At 33.1% G+C, this 15,555-nt stretch overlaps 1 protein-coding gene and 1 long non-coding RNA gene across 2 annotated transcripts; one reads left to right on the top strand and one right to left on the bottom strand.

The window, feature by feature from the left end:
- Positions 1-1,826: 1,826 nt before the first annotated feature.
- LOC133188899 (uncharacterized) lies at positions 1,827-6,115 on the top strand. The gene is made up of 3 exons (XR_009721343.1): positions 1,827-1,935; positions 5,497-5,616; positions 5,870-6,115. It is a non-coding gene; the product is annotated as an uncharacterized LOC133188899 (long non-coding RNA).
- A 3,536-nt stretch (positions 6,116-9,651) lies between these two features.
- LOC133188132 (uncharacterized) lies at positions 9,652-10,389 on the bottom strand. The gene has a single exon (XM_061323514.1). The coding sequence runs from the start codon at positions 10,306-10,308 to the stop codon at positions 9,652-9,654; it is 657 nt and encodes a 218-aa protein (XP_061179498.1). The 5' UTR covers positions 10,309-10,389.
- Positions 10,390-15,555: the final 5,166 nt, after the last annotated feature.

Genomic DNA, 15,555 nt, shown 5'->3' with positions numbered 1-15,555 from the left:
CCAATCTCTTAAACGAAGTAGGTTATTGACAAAGAAGTTGATGAAACAAGAGTGTCAGCAGTCTCGTTTAAAGACATCATTTCGTGAGTTCTATGGTCCATACAATGACCTTGTCAGCAAATACAATCTATCATTAAGTCAAATGCTGACTGATGTTTTTCATCCATACTTGTTAGGCCGTGATTTACACACTGAATTGCAACCGGATTTTCCCGTTATTTCCCGATCATGAAAAGGAGCACAAGGCGGGTGTGACCGGTCGGCAGGGGATGCTCACTCCTCCATTGCACCTGATCCCACCTCTGATGTTTTAGAGGTCCGTGTTTGCTCTGCTCCTGATTTATATTGTTTAATGGACTTTTGAGCTTGAATACTGTTCGTTATTACCATATATTTCATTTGACACTTTGAATAAATGAATTATCAATTGAAAAGAAAAGAGGATTCATCAGACAGGCAAAATCTAATATGGAGGTAATATTCAGTATTATATCTTGATAAAGTTACTTTATATGTCTCGTATGAAACAATAAGAATATTTCAGTTAATGTATAAAGCATACAAAATATTATTTACAATGTTTAATGAATGACGAACTTGAAACTTTTGGTAAACATACATGTACTAAAACATTTTAAAGTGTTATATGTTTAAGGTATTTTCCTTTTTTAACTGGTTATCATTCGTTGTAATTTTCCTGTGACAATACATCATAAATTCTAGAATATGTTAATTCTTATTTATCCGGTGTATTATGAGAGAGAGAGAGAGAGAGAGAGAGAGAGAGAGAGAGAGAGAGAGAGAGAGAGAGAGAGAAAATATCATTTTGAAAAAAATTATTAATGCATACTTATGTAAATAAGTAGAGAGTTCATGCCTTTGTAGCTATTATGGAAATGCCCATGGACTAGCTACTGCACTTAATTAGGCAATTGCAGGTTTAAATGAAAATGTAACAAAATTAAAAGCAGTAATGACCAAAAATTTTAAACAAATTGGCATGCAATGAACGTACGAAGTTATGAAATTGTGTCACTCGGCGTCTTACAGTCTTAATATAATAGCACTAAATGATCAAAGAAAGTTGTGAAGTTCAATGGAAAATGCAATCTTTACCACAACTCATAACAAAAATACGACATTAGCCTTGTACTTGATTTATGTGGACCTCTGAAATATGTTTTTCTCTTATTCAAAATAACATGAATAAAATAAACAAATATGATTCAAAGGGTATGAGTAATGTTTTCTAATTTTTTATGCCAGCATTTTTTTTTTTTACATATTGGACGGCATGGTATTTTATTCTTCATTTTTTTAAAACCCAAAATAAAATTAGTTGAAATTGAAGAATTTAGTTTTACATCCGTTGAAAGTATCCCTTTACTTTGTTGACTTGCTGTAAATTTAAGCCTATTAGCACTCAAATAAACCCAACGAGGTTTTTGGTTGTTTTTTTTTTTTTTTTTTTTTTTTTTTTTTTTTTTTTTTGGTTATAAATATGCTGAAATAAAAAATTTAAAAAAACGCATATTTTAAGCATAAATGTAAAATTAATTTAATGACAATTTTTTTAAAAACATTTTGCACATAGAATTTTTTCTCACTAACTCTACTGATATTATTACTTAATTAGTTTAGGATTTTAAAAAATTATGTAATGAATCAATTTGAATAATAATCATTTTGTTTCTCTGTTTCCTCAACGCAGTGACATCATTTATCTTCTTAAATTAGACATTTTTATCGCTATTATAATTTAACATTTTAATCAACGAGGAGATTGTTTTACTAAGGAATGATTGGTGGATACAGGTTCTCTGACAGTATATAAGACCTAAGTCGTGTTGATCTGGTGATCTGCAGTGTCCTTCATCAACATGAGGAAAAGCGTTGTTGCATTGACTCTTCTTTGCCTGGTAATCGTGTCGTCCGGTAAGCTCTCTCCTTCTCTCTCTCTGTGGCTGGCTTTTATTCTCACTCTTTCTCTTCTCTCTTTCTTTTTTTCTCCTCTCTTACTCTTAATATGTTCTTTGATTTAGAATCACGTTTAGTATTCAATAATCTCAGAATGAAAGTTAAGTAAGAACTTCTTAGAACAAAGTATTCTAAAATTTATAGGGTTTTTAATGGCCATATTTTTTTTTACTGTTTCAAACACTTGTGTCATGGTGCGGTACTTTTTCTTTTATGTTACCCATACTTTAAATCAGATAGAAAACCTTTGGCAGAATTCAAACTTATCGTAACATCTAGGGGCGGAGTTTAGTCGTACAATAACTTCCAACATACTGTACAATAACTTCCGTAGATTGAAGTTAAAAAAAATCAATAAAAAAACTCAATATTTTTTGTAAAATTCATTTAATTTCTGTAAACATATACAATCTATAGCGAGGAGACGTGACAAACTTCACAAATTTCAACCCCCCGTCTGTAACATGCATACGTGAAGCCTTTTTTCAAAGGCATATAATCATTAGTTTAAAATAAATGCTTTTGAAAAAAGTTTTATGAATTATGCAAATCTAAATTGAAATCTGACAATTTGAAACAACGCACTCTCGACGATTCCCTTAATATAGCAACTGATTGCTGGGTTGCATGCAAATGGGTATACTTTCGTACATTTGGCATACGGTCAAACCTGTATTAAGAGACCTTCCAACGGAGAAAGGAAGGAAGGTTACATATGACAGGTGGTCTTTTAATACATTTTCTGCAGTGTTCAAATATACAATGCTGAAAATATGATACATGTATTTGGAATTTGTTGTATATCATATACTGTATATTTCCGACTTTTAATAATAATTGCTCTTCTGTACTTGTTTGTATATTCTGAGGTACGTTCGTCATGTACGGCAATAAAATTACAAGAGTCATTTTGATTTTTGGGAAGTATTTAGAATCTGAAAATATAAAGGTTTTTTATGCATAATAAAATAGATATATTTTTCTTTGAAGAAAATATTTTAACATGATAGCCTATGTAACTTCGTATGTTCTGTACTATACGAAGAATTGTAACTGTATCATGATTTTCGTTATGCATTTGGTAACAAATTAAATTAAATTTACGTCTTACAACTTTTTAACCTAATTAAATATTTTCTTCATGACTAGTTATTACTCTTATTATAATTATAGTTATTACAATTGTCTGTAATTCACCACTTACTTCAATCACTTAATTGCAATTGGCGCCTATTATGGGGTGCTAGCTACTTGGCGTGTGTTTACATAACCAGACGGTGACACAATTCAATTAAATAAACAAATAATATTGGTTACTTGTTAATTAAAAGTTAAACAGGAAACATACAAGCTTTATAGCTGTATGTCCATTAGGCCCTCATACTACAATATAATACACATCGGGGTCAATCTCGAACGTATTTTTTTTAAATGGCGCTCATCAATTATTGGAGAAAAAAAGACAATGAATGTTTATGTATTAAATTTTATTGTTCATTCAATAAATATCAAATTGAAAGTAAAAGCATTTATTTTTTTGAATTGTTATTGTACTTATAAAACCCGAATTATATAACTATTAAATGATATAAACACGTGTCTGTAGATTTTTTAAGCCAATATACTTGACATGCTCGACCGAAATCGAAAGTAGGAATCGCAAATCATATAGTCGTTGAACCAAGGTAAAATTTCTTCCCTAACAAAAAAATACTATAGTTAACTATACTTAACTATAGTTTACTATAGTTATCTATAGAAATTCAAAGTGTCAAAGTTATCACTATACTAAATCAAAGTTTTCAAAGTGATCACTATAGTGTCATAGTGATCACTATAGTAAATCAAAGTTTTCAAAGGGATCACTATAGTGTCAAAGTTATCACTATAGTTAATCAAAGTTTTCAAAGTTATAACTATAGTAAATCAAAGTTTTCACCATAGTAAATCAAAGTTTTCATAGTGATCACTATAGTAAATCAAAGTTTTCATAATTATCACTTTAGTAAATCAAAGTGTCAAAGTTATCACTATGGTAAATCAAAGTGTACGTTAAAGTTATCACTAAAGTAAATTAAAGTTTTCATAGTTATCACTTTAGTAAATCAAAGTGTCAAAGTTATCACTATAGTAAATCAAAGTGTCAAAGTTATCACTATAATAGTAAATCAAAATTTTCATAGTGTCAAAGTTAGCACTATAGTTAACTATAGTAAACTATAGTTAACTATAGTATTTTTTTGTTAGGGTTGAAATCACTAAAAATGGTTGCGAAAATCACGGTCGCTGGTTGCATTAGACAGGTGGTCGTTTAATAAAGGTTCAATATATAGGGTAATACATTGGGACGAATTTTTACGGTCACATACGAGAGTGAGTCGCTTAATACAGTTGGTCGCTATGGCAGTTTTAACTTTTTTTGGACTACATTACATTATATAATTTCGATACCTGCAGTTAAAGCATTATATTGGTTCAGATTTCCTCAGCACATGCAAGCATATTTCCCCAGTAACGGTACTTTTAGAATAAGATGGCGGATTAAAGTGCGGACGGATCCAGGACTAAAATCACTTTTTCCAGTATGTGCCTGCATGATCGCCACACCGCTTAATCCATCAAATACAATCGCATCATCTCATTTATATCTAATATTTTCAATGCTACCACCTCGTTCATACGTTCTGCTTTGTTGGAACAACAAGTGCATTTACGATGGACCTAAGAAATTTATTGCACAGAGAGTCGTGACGAAACAAAAGTACTGTAAATATAACATAAAACTTTACAATCTTCGTTGCTATAACAAATTTATATAAACTACAAACAAAAAACTCAAATAAGTAGTATCAATGACAGTTTATAAATACTGTAGATAGTTTATGAAACAATGTGGGTCTTTGATTATTCAAATTATGATCCAGAGGCCTTTGAGGTTGCTAAAAACAAAGTTTTATACAGAACGCAATGTTTTAGGGAAATGTCTACAATGCATTCGCGGTGGCTATAAACAAAGTGTTATACAGTACACAATGTCTTAGAAAATAATTGCACTGCCTTCTTTGTGGCTAAAAACAAAGTGTTAAACAAAGCACAATATTTAAAAAAAAACTGTCGAAAACATAGTAAAACTCAGGGCGTTACCTCACTTGGAATAGGCAGTGAATAGTAAGTTCAGCTTAAGAATTTATGGAATGGCTTTCTACTGCCTCAAACTTCTGCTTATTTTTTTTTTAAAAGTGTGATTATACTTAGTTTTCTCTTGATGATTAATCTATCTCCATTGTCATGATCTTTCTTTCATGGTGAACAATAATATGCTGTAAGTATCTCCTCATACAAACAGCTCCTCAAGGAAACTTAAGATATACAAAAATTCGAACCATTCTCGGAAAATAAATGTATGACGAACTCATTATTGATTCTCTTAAATCACAGATGATAAAATGGAAATATGACCTCGCGTACGTTAAGCTTTGGTCAAGTTAATATTAATTTTATAAACCATCATAATTTCAGCTAGTGACTCAGAACAGTGCGACTATCAACACAAGTGTACATCGCAACCTGAGTGTGGAGACACGAAATATTGTACACTTGACTTCACCGTTGGTTTTGGTTACTGCTGTCCTGTAAAATGTAGGAATCTGTTCATATGATGTATCTAATTTGACATGGAAAATATAACGATGATTATATATTATGCTTATTTTCTTTTTAAAATTTTTATGATTGTTCGTACATCCTAAAATAGCTTTCCAAATGTACAACAATTCCCTTTTTCAATCTTTCTGTTCAGAGAATTTCAAATTTGACAATCACATATAACGAAGATCTATGTTTATATATATATAATCGAATAACAGATGTATCTTAGTAATGTATATTACAGATATAGAGGGAGATGATCTTGATGGGAAGTAAGATAAGGAGGAGGATTGGGAGGATTATGATAAAGAGGATACGGAGGAAGATATGAAGGATACGGAGAATACGAATATATTAATACAAGGGTAAAACCAAAAAAAAAAAAAAAAGTTTATTGGCATGATGTGTTTCAAATGGATAGACATATCAAAAAATATTATTTGCAGGGAATAATGTTCAATAAAATTATGATGAAAGTAATTGACTAAAATCCTGCATCTGACATATTTGTTTTTGAAAGTCCTCCATCGAATTATACAGTTTCTACATATTATTAAACGAATATTAGTAATTCAGTATAAGAAGGATACCCACGAAGGATCCAGACTTTTAAAACAAATCACATTTCCCCTTCTTGTCAGTCAACGACCAGAAAGGAAAGGGTGCTGATTTTAATAAGACTGAAACTATTCTAAGATATTTCATACATTTGTCTTGTCAGGGCAGTGCTTCAGGATTCAAATATGAATAAGGACACGCAAAGCGGAGCATCCCCTTGCAAAAGCGCACATTTTAAGAGGCCTGTTTCGTATAAAACACTCAACGCTCACATCAAAACAAAAGCAAATGACTGTTTAAAAAGGCAATTTCATACAAAATTCTTATCAACTGCTATTGATTCCTGATTCAATCTACACTAGAACAGTATATTATTCAACATCAATAAAATCGTACAATTAATTATTATCATAGCAATCACAAAACACGTTTTAGTAATATTGGTAAGAATACAATTCAGTCATTCGATACAAGAATTATACAAGATACAAGAATGCTTTATGATGCCCTGTGCGTACACGTGGGTGACAGAGAACCATGCAATATACCGGTACGTGTATGATGTCGTATTTCCTCATGGTCAAGCTATCAAACATAAATTTCTGGATAGACAATTACCTTTGGAGCAAACCAGTAACGTTCAATTCACAGAATAATAGTATTTCAACTACTTGACAAAGTAGTAGTCGTAACAATAAAGTATTTTAAGTGAGAAATAATCAAATTCATCAATTAAAATTAGAGATATTTTCAAACAAACAACAGAGTAACAACATGACTAATGATTTATGAATTTTCTTGGAATATAGTTTCAAACTTACAATGCTTCAAGATATAAGGATGCCACTGTTTGTTTGATTGAACGTTGTTTTACGTCCCATTCGAGAATTTTTCACTCATATTGGAACCTCGAGCTTACCTATATATTTCACCATAGCGCGAACCGGACAAATAGACTTACATTTCTGGGTAGCTATTTGTAAACACACTGGTCTACAAGAATTGCTATGTTTGAAATGCCTTAGAGTTAATGTCATGTATTTTGCATTTTTCAAAGGTTCGTCTAATTTCAAGTTTTCCGTTTGAATTACATTTTTAATGTTACTGGGGGATTTTGCAGATATTTCTCTTACGCTTAAGAAAGCAAAGAAACTTTGAGTAAACATTGCCCTTAGAAGAAGCCTATTGAATTTGCCAGAGACTGTGTTTTTAACTGCATGTATTAGTTTGCACAATATTTGTGGTGTGATGGGTAGCCTGACATCAGGCGTACTTGACAGCTGTTGTGCACCCTTAATTAGTTTTTTGATGATAAAGAATTGTGTTGGGTCTGTGAAACCGTTCAGACGGTGATAATATGAAAGACCAGCAACATAAGTGTTGATGGTATTGTGAGATTTTGCCTCTTTATGTAGCCATGACACAAGACAATTAACCTGTGTTACTTCGGTAGGGAATTCCGGACTGGTGTGGAATACTTTTCTATAAAAGTTTGGAAAGCAGTCATAGCAATCTTGTAAGATTGCTGAGTGTTGTGAGTTACTGAGGCTTCCATGAACTGAGATGCAGTCTCATTCAAACATGCAGGTATTGCTTTGGCACAGTAGTTTGAAATCTGTCCATGTATGGTGCCAAGCCAAGAAATTTCTGTACCTGTAATCGGGAAAGTAGATCTGGTAAGACATTTATTTTCCCTGGAATATGCTCCGCTTTAGATAAATAAAATGTTATGCCTTAAACAAGCCAGCACCTAGCGCCTCACAGAGGTGTCTTCAGAAGAAGTTTTGTTTATAATTTCTACTACAGCTATATTATCTGAATGAAAGAGTATTTATTTGTTTGCAAGTGCATATCCCCAAGTTTCTACTGTAATTACTATTGGAAATAACTCTTTAAAAGTGATGTTGTAGTCCTGTTGTAAACCCATGTCCTCCCAAGTTCCATAGAACCACTTTGTACCAAATACTGCACCATAGCTAAACTTTCCTGCAGCATCTGTGTACAGATTAAGTTTCTGAGAATTCCGCCATTGGTCATCAATAAACATAGATTTCCCATTAAAGTTCTCAATAAATTCGCACCAAGCATTTAAATCTGACCTAGCATGTGAATTCAGGCGAATGTGAAAATGGGGTTTTGAAACACCTCTGGCGAGTGTAATAAGCCGCCGTAGAAATGCCCTGCCGGGGACAACAACACAACAGGCAAAATTTAGCAGACCTATCAGGGATTGAAGCTCACGCAGAGTCATCATTTTACGTCGTTTGGCAGAATGCAGAGCATTCTTAATTTTTTCTATTGGTAATCTAGCTTCCATGTTCACAGTATATAATTCTATCCCCAGGAAGATTAATGTAGTTGAAGGCCCTTTAGTTTTTTCACATTTAATAGGTACACCTAAAACACATTGAAATAAACTGACGCAATGCTAAATTGCATATTTGGGAAGCAGGTGGACTTAAAAATAAAAAAAATCATCTAAAATATGCAGCATATTGGCTACACCAAACTTCATACAGGCTATCCATTGTAAGGCAGTGCTAAATGTCTCAAAAATGGAACAAGATATCGAACACCCAATGGGCAAGCACCTGTCATTATTAAAAGCCCCCTTAAATTGAATCCCTAATAATTCAAGATCATCTGAATGAACAGGTAATATGCGAAATGCCGAAGCGATATCTGTTTTTGCTAACAAACAGTTTTTCCCAGTTTCTTTATTTGTTTAATGGCATCATCTACTGTTGCATAGGAAACAGAACACGTCATCAGGGATGAAATCATTTATAGAGGCTCCATCTGGATAAGGCAAGTAATGAATTAGCCGAAATTCGTTTATTTCTTTTTTAGGTACAATTCCAAAAGGGGAACACTGAAGATTTGTAAAAGGGGGTGAACTGAAGGGACCAGCAATCCTACCAAGGGCAATTTCTTTCTGTAATTTACTTGAAATATTGTATCTTGAAGCCTTCTTGAAACCCCTCGCTTAGATATATTTTCATATTGTCATCATACCCTTAAGAAATCTTCTTAAAATGGATACCTTAACTAGTGTTACTACATTTTTATTTGTTTGTGCTTGGGGGGATTGATGTCTGTTAAGCCTGGAGTGCGATACTGGTGCCTTTTGCAATTGATTAATCTCCCCGAGTGCAGCATAACCCTGAGTGTGTTTTTCTACACTGAAAGCAGATGTGTTTATATTGACATTATTGATTAGAACATTTTCCACTTTTGTGGTATGCATAGCAGAATCCTGAGGGGGGGGGGGGTACTTTTGTATGAAACCCTTTGCTAGCCATGTTTTCCACGAAAATTGAATTGGATTTGGGGTTGACGAAAAGTGGTGCAAATTACCCAATACTCATAATGAAGTTGCCACCAAGGAATTGACCTCACTTCAATGTCCTTCCTCACCTGCTTATCGTATGTAAGCCATGCCGGACCCGAACTTCTACTAGCCAACTCTCATACAATCTCCCCATGTTTGATAACAGCTTGAATTTGCTTAAGGTATTTTTCAGAATATACTGCAAAAAAATTTAGAAGTGCTGTTGTCCACTGCCCAATTGTTTTGATAGACTCTTTTGGTTTTGATGCAACAAATTTATATTCAGAATTACCGGCGCTTTGTAGTCGCAATGATTTATCAGAAGTGAGATCATCCCTTCGAAGCAACTTGAAAAAATCAACATATTTATTCTGCCAAATTTTGTTTTTCAATTTTAAATCTATAAGTGAAGTTGTAGGATCTGATAATAGCTTACAGTCATCTGAATCACTCTCGGATGAAGAAGAACTATCTGAATCAGAATCATCTAACGATTCATCACTATCATCAAAATCAGTACCTGAAGATCTTGGCGTTCTCGGTTTTTTATGTTTGGAATTTTTTTGACCTTTGCTCCTTTTAGTACCCCTTTTCTCCTCTCTGGAAAGGGCTTGCAGCACCTGCTCGGTCACTGATGCTACTAATTGTGGCTGTATAGGTGGAACCTCAGGCTGCACTGCATTCTGTGAGCTACCATCTACTTCCTGATTCATCACTACCCTTTGTGCAGCTGATCCAGCCGCGGCAGTAGGAACAGTCCTATTTCTTCGCCGACCTCTCCCACTGGGATTCATCTAAAATTATTTAATAAAATGAGAGTTCAAGAACATAAATATAGTTCAAAAAATGGGACTTCCTTTAAGAAAACCAAAAACTAAGTAGTAGCATGTGCAAAAAAATTACACAGATATATAATAACCTTGACCATAAATATAAAAAGAGTTAACAAACTCCTAAAACCAAGTGGTCATTAAAAGTATCTGCATAAACCTTATATCTATGCAAATTGACCCCTATCATGTAGGAGTAGAAATGAAGAAACAAATACCTAAAACCAAATGGGTCATTCCAAAAGAATTTGCACATATAAACATCAATGTAAAAAACCCGAACCATATAGGGGTATACATGGAAAACTCAAAGGGACAAAAAAAAATAGGTGTTTGCACAGAATATAAAATATCCCCAATCATATAGGGGTATTAAACCAAAAAAAAAAAAAAAAAAAAAAAAAAAAAAAAACCAGACACTTTACCCAGTGAGTTATTCCATAAGTATGTGCATAACAATGAAAATCACTTATGCAAATTAACCCCAACCATATAGGGGTATAAATGGAAGACCCAATGGAAAATAAACAAATAGGTATTTGCATACACAATAAATATAAACCCCAACCATATAGGGGTATATAGACCTGAACCTAAAAGTTCAAAAGTCAAATAATAATGTGTATTAATAAATAAACCCAAACCATATAGGGGTACACAGACCTGAACCTAAAAGTTCAAAGGTCAAATAATAATGTGTATTATTAGCAACTAGTCTTACCCCGTCCTATATAGAGTTAATACACTGACACGTATCAGCCATACACACTAAATTATTCATATTTATCAACAATTCAGTTTATTCTATAAGGTATGCATTATTAATAAACCCCACTTTATAGGGGGTATAGCATACAATCATAAAAATTAACTTTATCAACCATTGTGCAGAGATTTAAGAGCAGAAACAACAACAGCTCTAATGTTATTGTAATATTTGAAGTTCCCTTGTTTATTTAAATGGACTCCATCATCAAGGTATACACTGGACTTAGTAGAGGGTTCCAAAATCCTGAAAGACGGAAGAATTCAGCACCATCAACTTCCTTTGTGTAATCTGATATCCTCCTATTTAGCTCATCCACCCTGCTGTTGAACCAAGGCAAATTGACCTCGTAGCGTGTGCGCCTTAGGAGAGCAATTCTGTGCAATGTTTGTAAAATTACCACGGATTTTACAGATTCTCCATACCGTAGGTCGACAATAAATTCAACTAAATGTCTAAAAATAATGTCAATAGTTTTCTCAGGTTTGCACAATTCATTAGAAGCGGCATGAATAATAACAACATCCAGGCGGTGTTCCCTTACATAAGCGAGTCCAAGCGCGCGAATCCTCTCTAGAGATTCGCCACCATGTCCACTGTAACAAATCTGAACCTCATCCCTATTCAAATTCAAGTTTTCGTTCACCCGGCTGTCCAAATTGTTTAAAACAAAATGTTCAAATCTCCGCACAAAGGAATGGCCAAGAATAAAAACTTGTTTGGTCATAACAGATTTGTTGATGTTAGAAGGGAGGTAACGAGAACAGCCATTGGTCAGTCAGTTTGTACAGTAATCGTTGTAATAATGCTAATATTCACATATTACTTACTTTACCCGATCTGATCAATACATCCTCAACTGAATATACGTTGAAGTAGCAAATAAATCTTTATAACACAACAAAAATACGTTAAGTCCAACCAAATATCCTCAAAATTTTCTCCCTTCTAAAATTACAGTAAACAAAGATCACGTGATCAGAAGTAATAGATTTTGTAAGATGAGAATCTAAACTGCAGGCATGACAAAATCCGGAAAATACAAAATTAATATTTTGATAGAGATGGAATAAATTACTTTATGCTTCACATAAATACAATTATCTTGAATGCCAGATTAGGGGGGATATCCCAAGTGTAATACGTCGCCGCGAAAGTGAAGACGTCATTATTCTCAGAGCTGTACCAAGGATATTGAATGTTGAGGATGAGCATGGTAGACTGGCATTGGTGGTTCAGTGTATCCATGATTTTTGGCTGAAATTCATCATCTTTTATTCATCAAGGTTAAGTCACATACCAAAAATCAGCTCAATATCTGCAAGCGTTTAGAAGAAATGTGCGGAAAACCAAGTGGGACAGACTGACAGACAGACAGAGGGACAGACGGACAGACAGACAGACAGACGGACGGACAGACTCAGAGGAAACCTATAGTCCCCTCCGGTTTCACCGGTAAGGGACTAATAAAAACAAACATTTTCCATTAATAATTTTGATCAAAGAACCGAATGGATAACCATCTTAACGTAGGCTACATACAAACTGCTATGAAAGACTTCTACTTTCACATCAAGATCGTATATAAATATGCAAACATAACTATTGAAAAAAAGAAACAAATCTGAAAAATTAGTAATGCTTAATGGTTTTAACATTCGTTGAAAAAAAATCCAAAATAACGTACATAAGATCACTTGGTGTATCGTCTTTTTACGAACTGCATTAATTACAACTACAGTAAGATGTTATGCAAGTCACGAGAATACTAAAATTTCGTATGAATCTGTAACCGTAAAGAAATTCTCTAAACACCATGAACTAACTTCTAAAAATTTTGATATTTGAAGAAAAAAGTGGGGAGATGAATTTGGAGAGACGAGTGGGGGAGGGGGTGGACGATATCAGAGTAGTTAACCCCTTCCCCCTTTTTTATGTAAGCTTCTACAAGAAATGATCATTCTTTTGAATAAATATGTATTCAAATTTATCTTGATTTATGCTATTGAAATTATTTTTCTTAACATGCAGTCTACTTGCATTGCGGATCCAGAGGGGGGGGGGGGGGTTCCGGGGGTTGGACACTCCTTTATTTTTGCAGAGAGAGAGAAAGATAACATTTAACTCATGTTATTTTAATATTAAATTATTGCCGGGATTAACATAAAATTAATTAACGTAGAGAATTAAGAGGTACTTAATGAAACAACGGGTGCTAAGTTTATGATTGAGCATTTAGTGTAATGATTGGTATATTATGTCAGCTTCAATATAATAATTAAAATAAATACCGAAAACTGTTGATAATTTCGTAGTTCTATGTAGGCAACTTTGCAAAAAAAAAAGTTAGAAAGACAACACTATCCACATTGGATTTTTCACAATAAACTAAAATCATTACTAGTATCTTACCCTTTCCATGCTAATTTCGAGTGAGATCTAGCTTTGGAAATGCCTGAATGACTTCTTTCTACAAATTCGCAAATTGCCGTTTCAAATATACAATCTCGATACTTGGAACATATATTCGAAAGAACGGAAGAAATGGAGACCTCTGAATTTTAAATAAAGAAGTTTTCCGAATCTGCACGGAAAGTTTGGAAACAAAGTAAGTTGCCGCGGATTTTACATCTGTTCTCTTTAGACGTTTTGAGTTGTTTCAGAATACCTCTATCTTACGACGATAAAATACTCAGAAAAGAATCGTATTTTAAAATGCAAATTTAAACTGTCTACTCCAAAGACCTTTTTCTGAATATCACTTTAGTGGTAAATGATAACTGAAAAATAATTCTCATTGTCCTTAAGAGGGAAGTTGAGATTTCTTCCAGATTATATTTCTTTAGTATCCTGATTAAGTACAAGTAAGTATAAGTACATAAATCAGTCAAGTAGCATCTGATTAATTTTCACAATTACAGTGTACTAAGCGGTATTCCACAGCAGTACGGTTTATTGATCCCTCTTATTTTTATTCACCTAAGCCAAAGGACCAAGTATACTTTTTTTTATCAAAGTTGTTGGCCATCTATCTAGCCAACTGTTAACTTTTTATATTTTGACTTCTTTTCCAGAATCACTTGACCAATTTCAAACAATCTTGGTCAGAGTATCCTAAGGTAAAAAGAACCAATATGCTCAATGAAGGGCCATGTCTAGGAGAGATAATTAAGAAACGGCAAAACTTGGTAGGGAGGGTCAGCTGAAAATGTTCTTCTGGAGAACCTCTGGGTCGACCAGAAAGGTAAAACTTTAGTGCAAGCATCCTGATAAAGTGTACACTCCACGAGTAATAATACTACAAGGAGATTTATATTTCTGACAACAAGCACTGCCAATCGATGACATCTAAAACTTTCAGTCATAGTTTTTTATTAATCAAGAGCTTTTGAATCATAGAATCTAATTATATAAACTAAACAAAATACTCCTGTTATAACAGTTTGTTACATGATATATAAATTTTCAAGCTAAAAAAAAAATGATTGACTTAACTGTAATTAGAAAGGACGAAAAGTTCATCCAAAGGCAGAGGGGTTGTCCGTCTTTTTTCTGTTTCTATAAATCTAATTCACATGGAGTAGTTTTACGTTGAAATAGTAACTGTGAAACAGATATCCAAACACTTAAGTGATGAAAATGGAAATTATATGATAAAAGGCTATTGAACTTGTAAAGTTTTACTTGTCTTGTAAATATTTATGGATCAAATTCTGATACATTAGTTTTCTATCCAAGCTTAATGAAAATGATTGAAAATTTATATATCATGCAACAAATTGTTAGCCCAGAGTTACTCTGTTCAAAATAGCAATGTTTATTATGCAATATTTACATTTCCAAATATTTTTCCTTAAGATTCTTTGTAAATTAAAAAAAGTTCACGTTCTCATGAACTACTTTGGGGTGAGTAAGAATATTTCCATTGTGATATAATTGAAGACAAAAAAGTGCAAACTTTTTTTTTCAAAAAATGATCGTTGAATGACAAAAATATGTGGCAAGACATCAGAAAAAACAATGCTTACGCGCTTCATGAAATATAGCCTTTTGATAAAGTCAATGCACACCGACCTTATGAGAGAATATCGATCGAAGAACAATTTAACTCTAAGGTCCAAAAACTCTCACAAGGTCGATAAGAACATGTATTGACCTGCATTAAAAGCTATAATTGTTTTATTGAAAATAACAGAAAACTTATACAACACAGCATAAAAACAGTTACACAAATAATCTCTTTATTTATGCATATCCCAACAAAAATATTATAGTAAACTATAGTTAAATATAGTATCAGTTTTTCCTAATGTAAATGAAAGTTTTATTATAATAAATAAAAGTATTTTTTACTTAGAATTTCGAACTGTTATATTACATTTTCTCCAAGCCTTGCATGCAATATTTTAATATGAAAAGAAAATATTAGTTGGATACTCACATAT

This window comes from Saccostrea echinata, unplaced genomic scaffold (genome assembly GCF_033153115.1).
Source record: "Saccostrea echinata isolate AGI-Se365-2 ecotype Australia unplaced genomic scaffold, CSIRO_AGI_Sech_v1 ptg000016l, whole genome shotgun sequence".
Taxonomy (NCBI): Eukaryota; Metazoa; Mollusca; class Bivalvia; order Ostreida; family Ostreidae; genus Saccostrea; species Saccostrea echinata.
The sequence above is the reverse complement of the archived record's forward strand: the minus strand, read 5'-3'. Positions and strand labels throughout refer to the sequence as shown.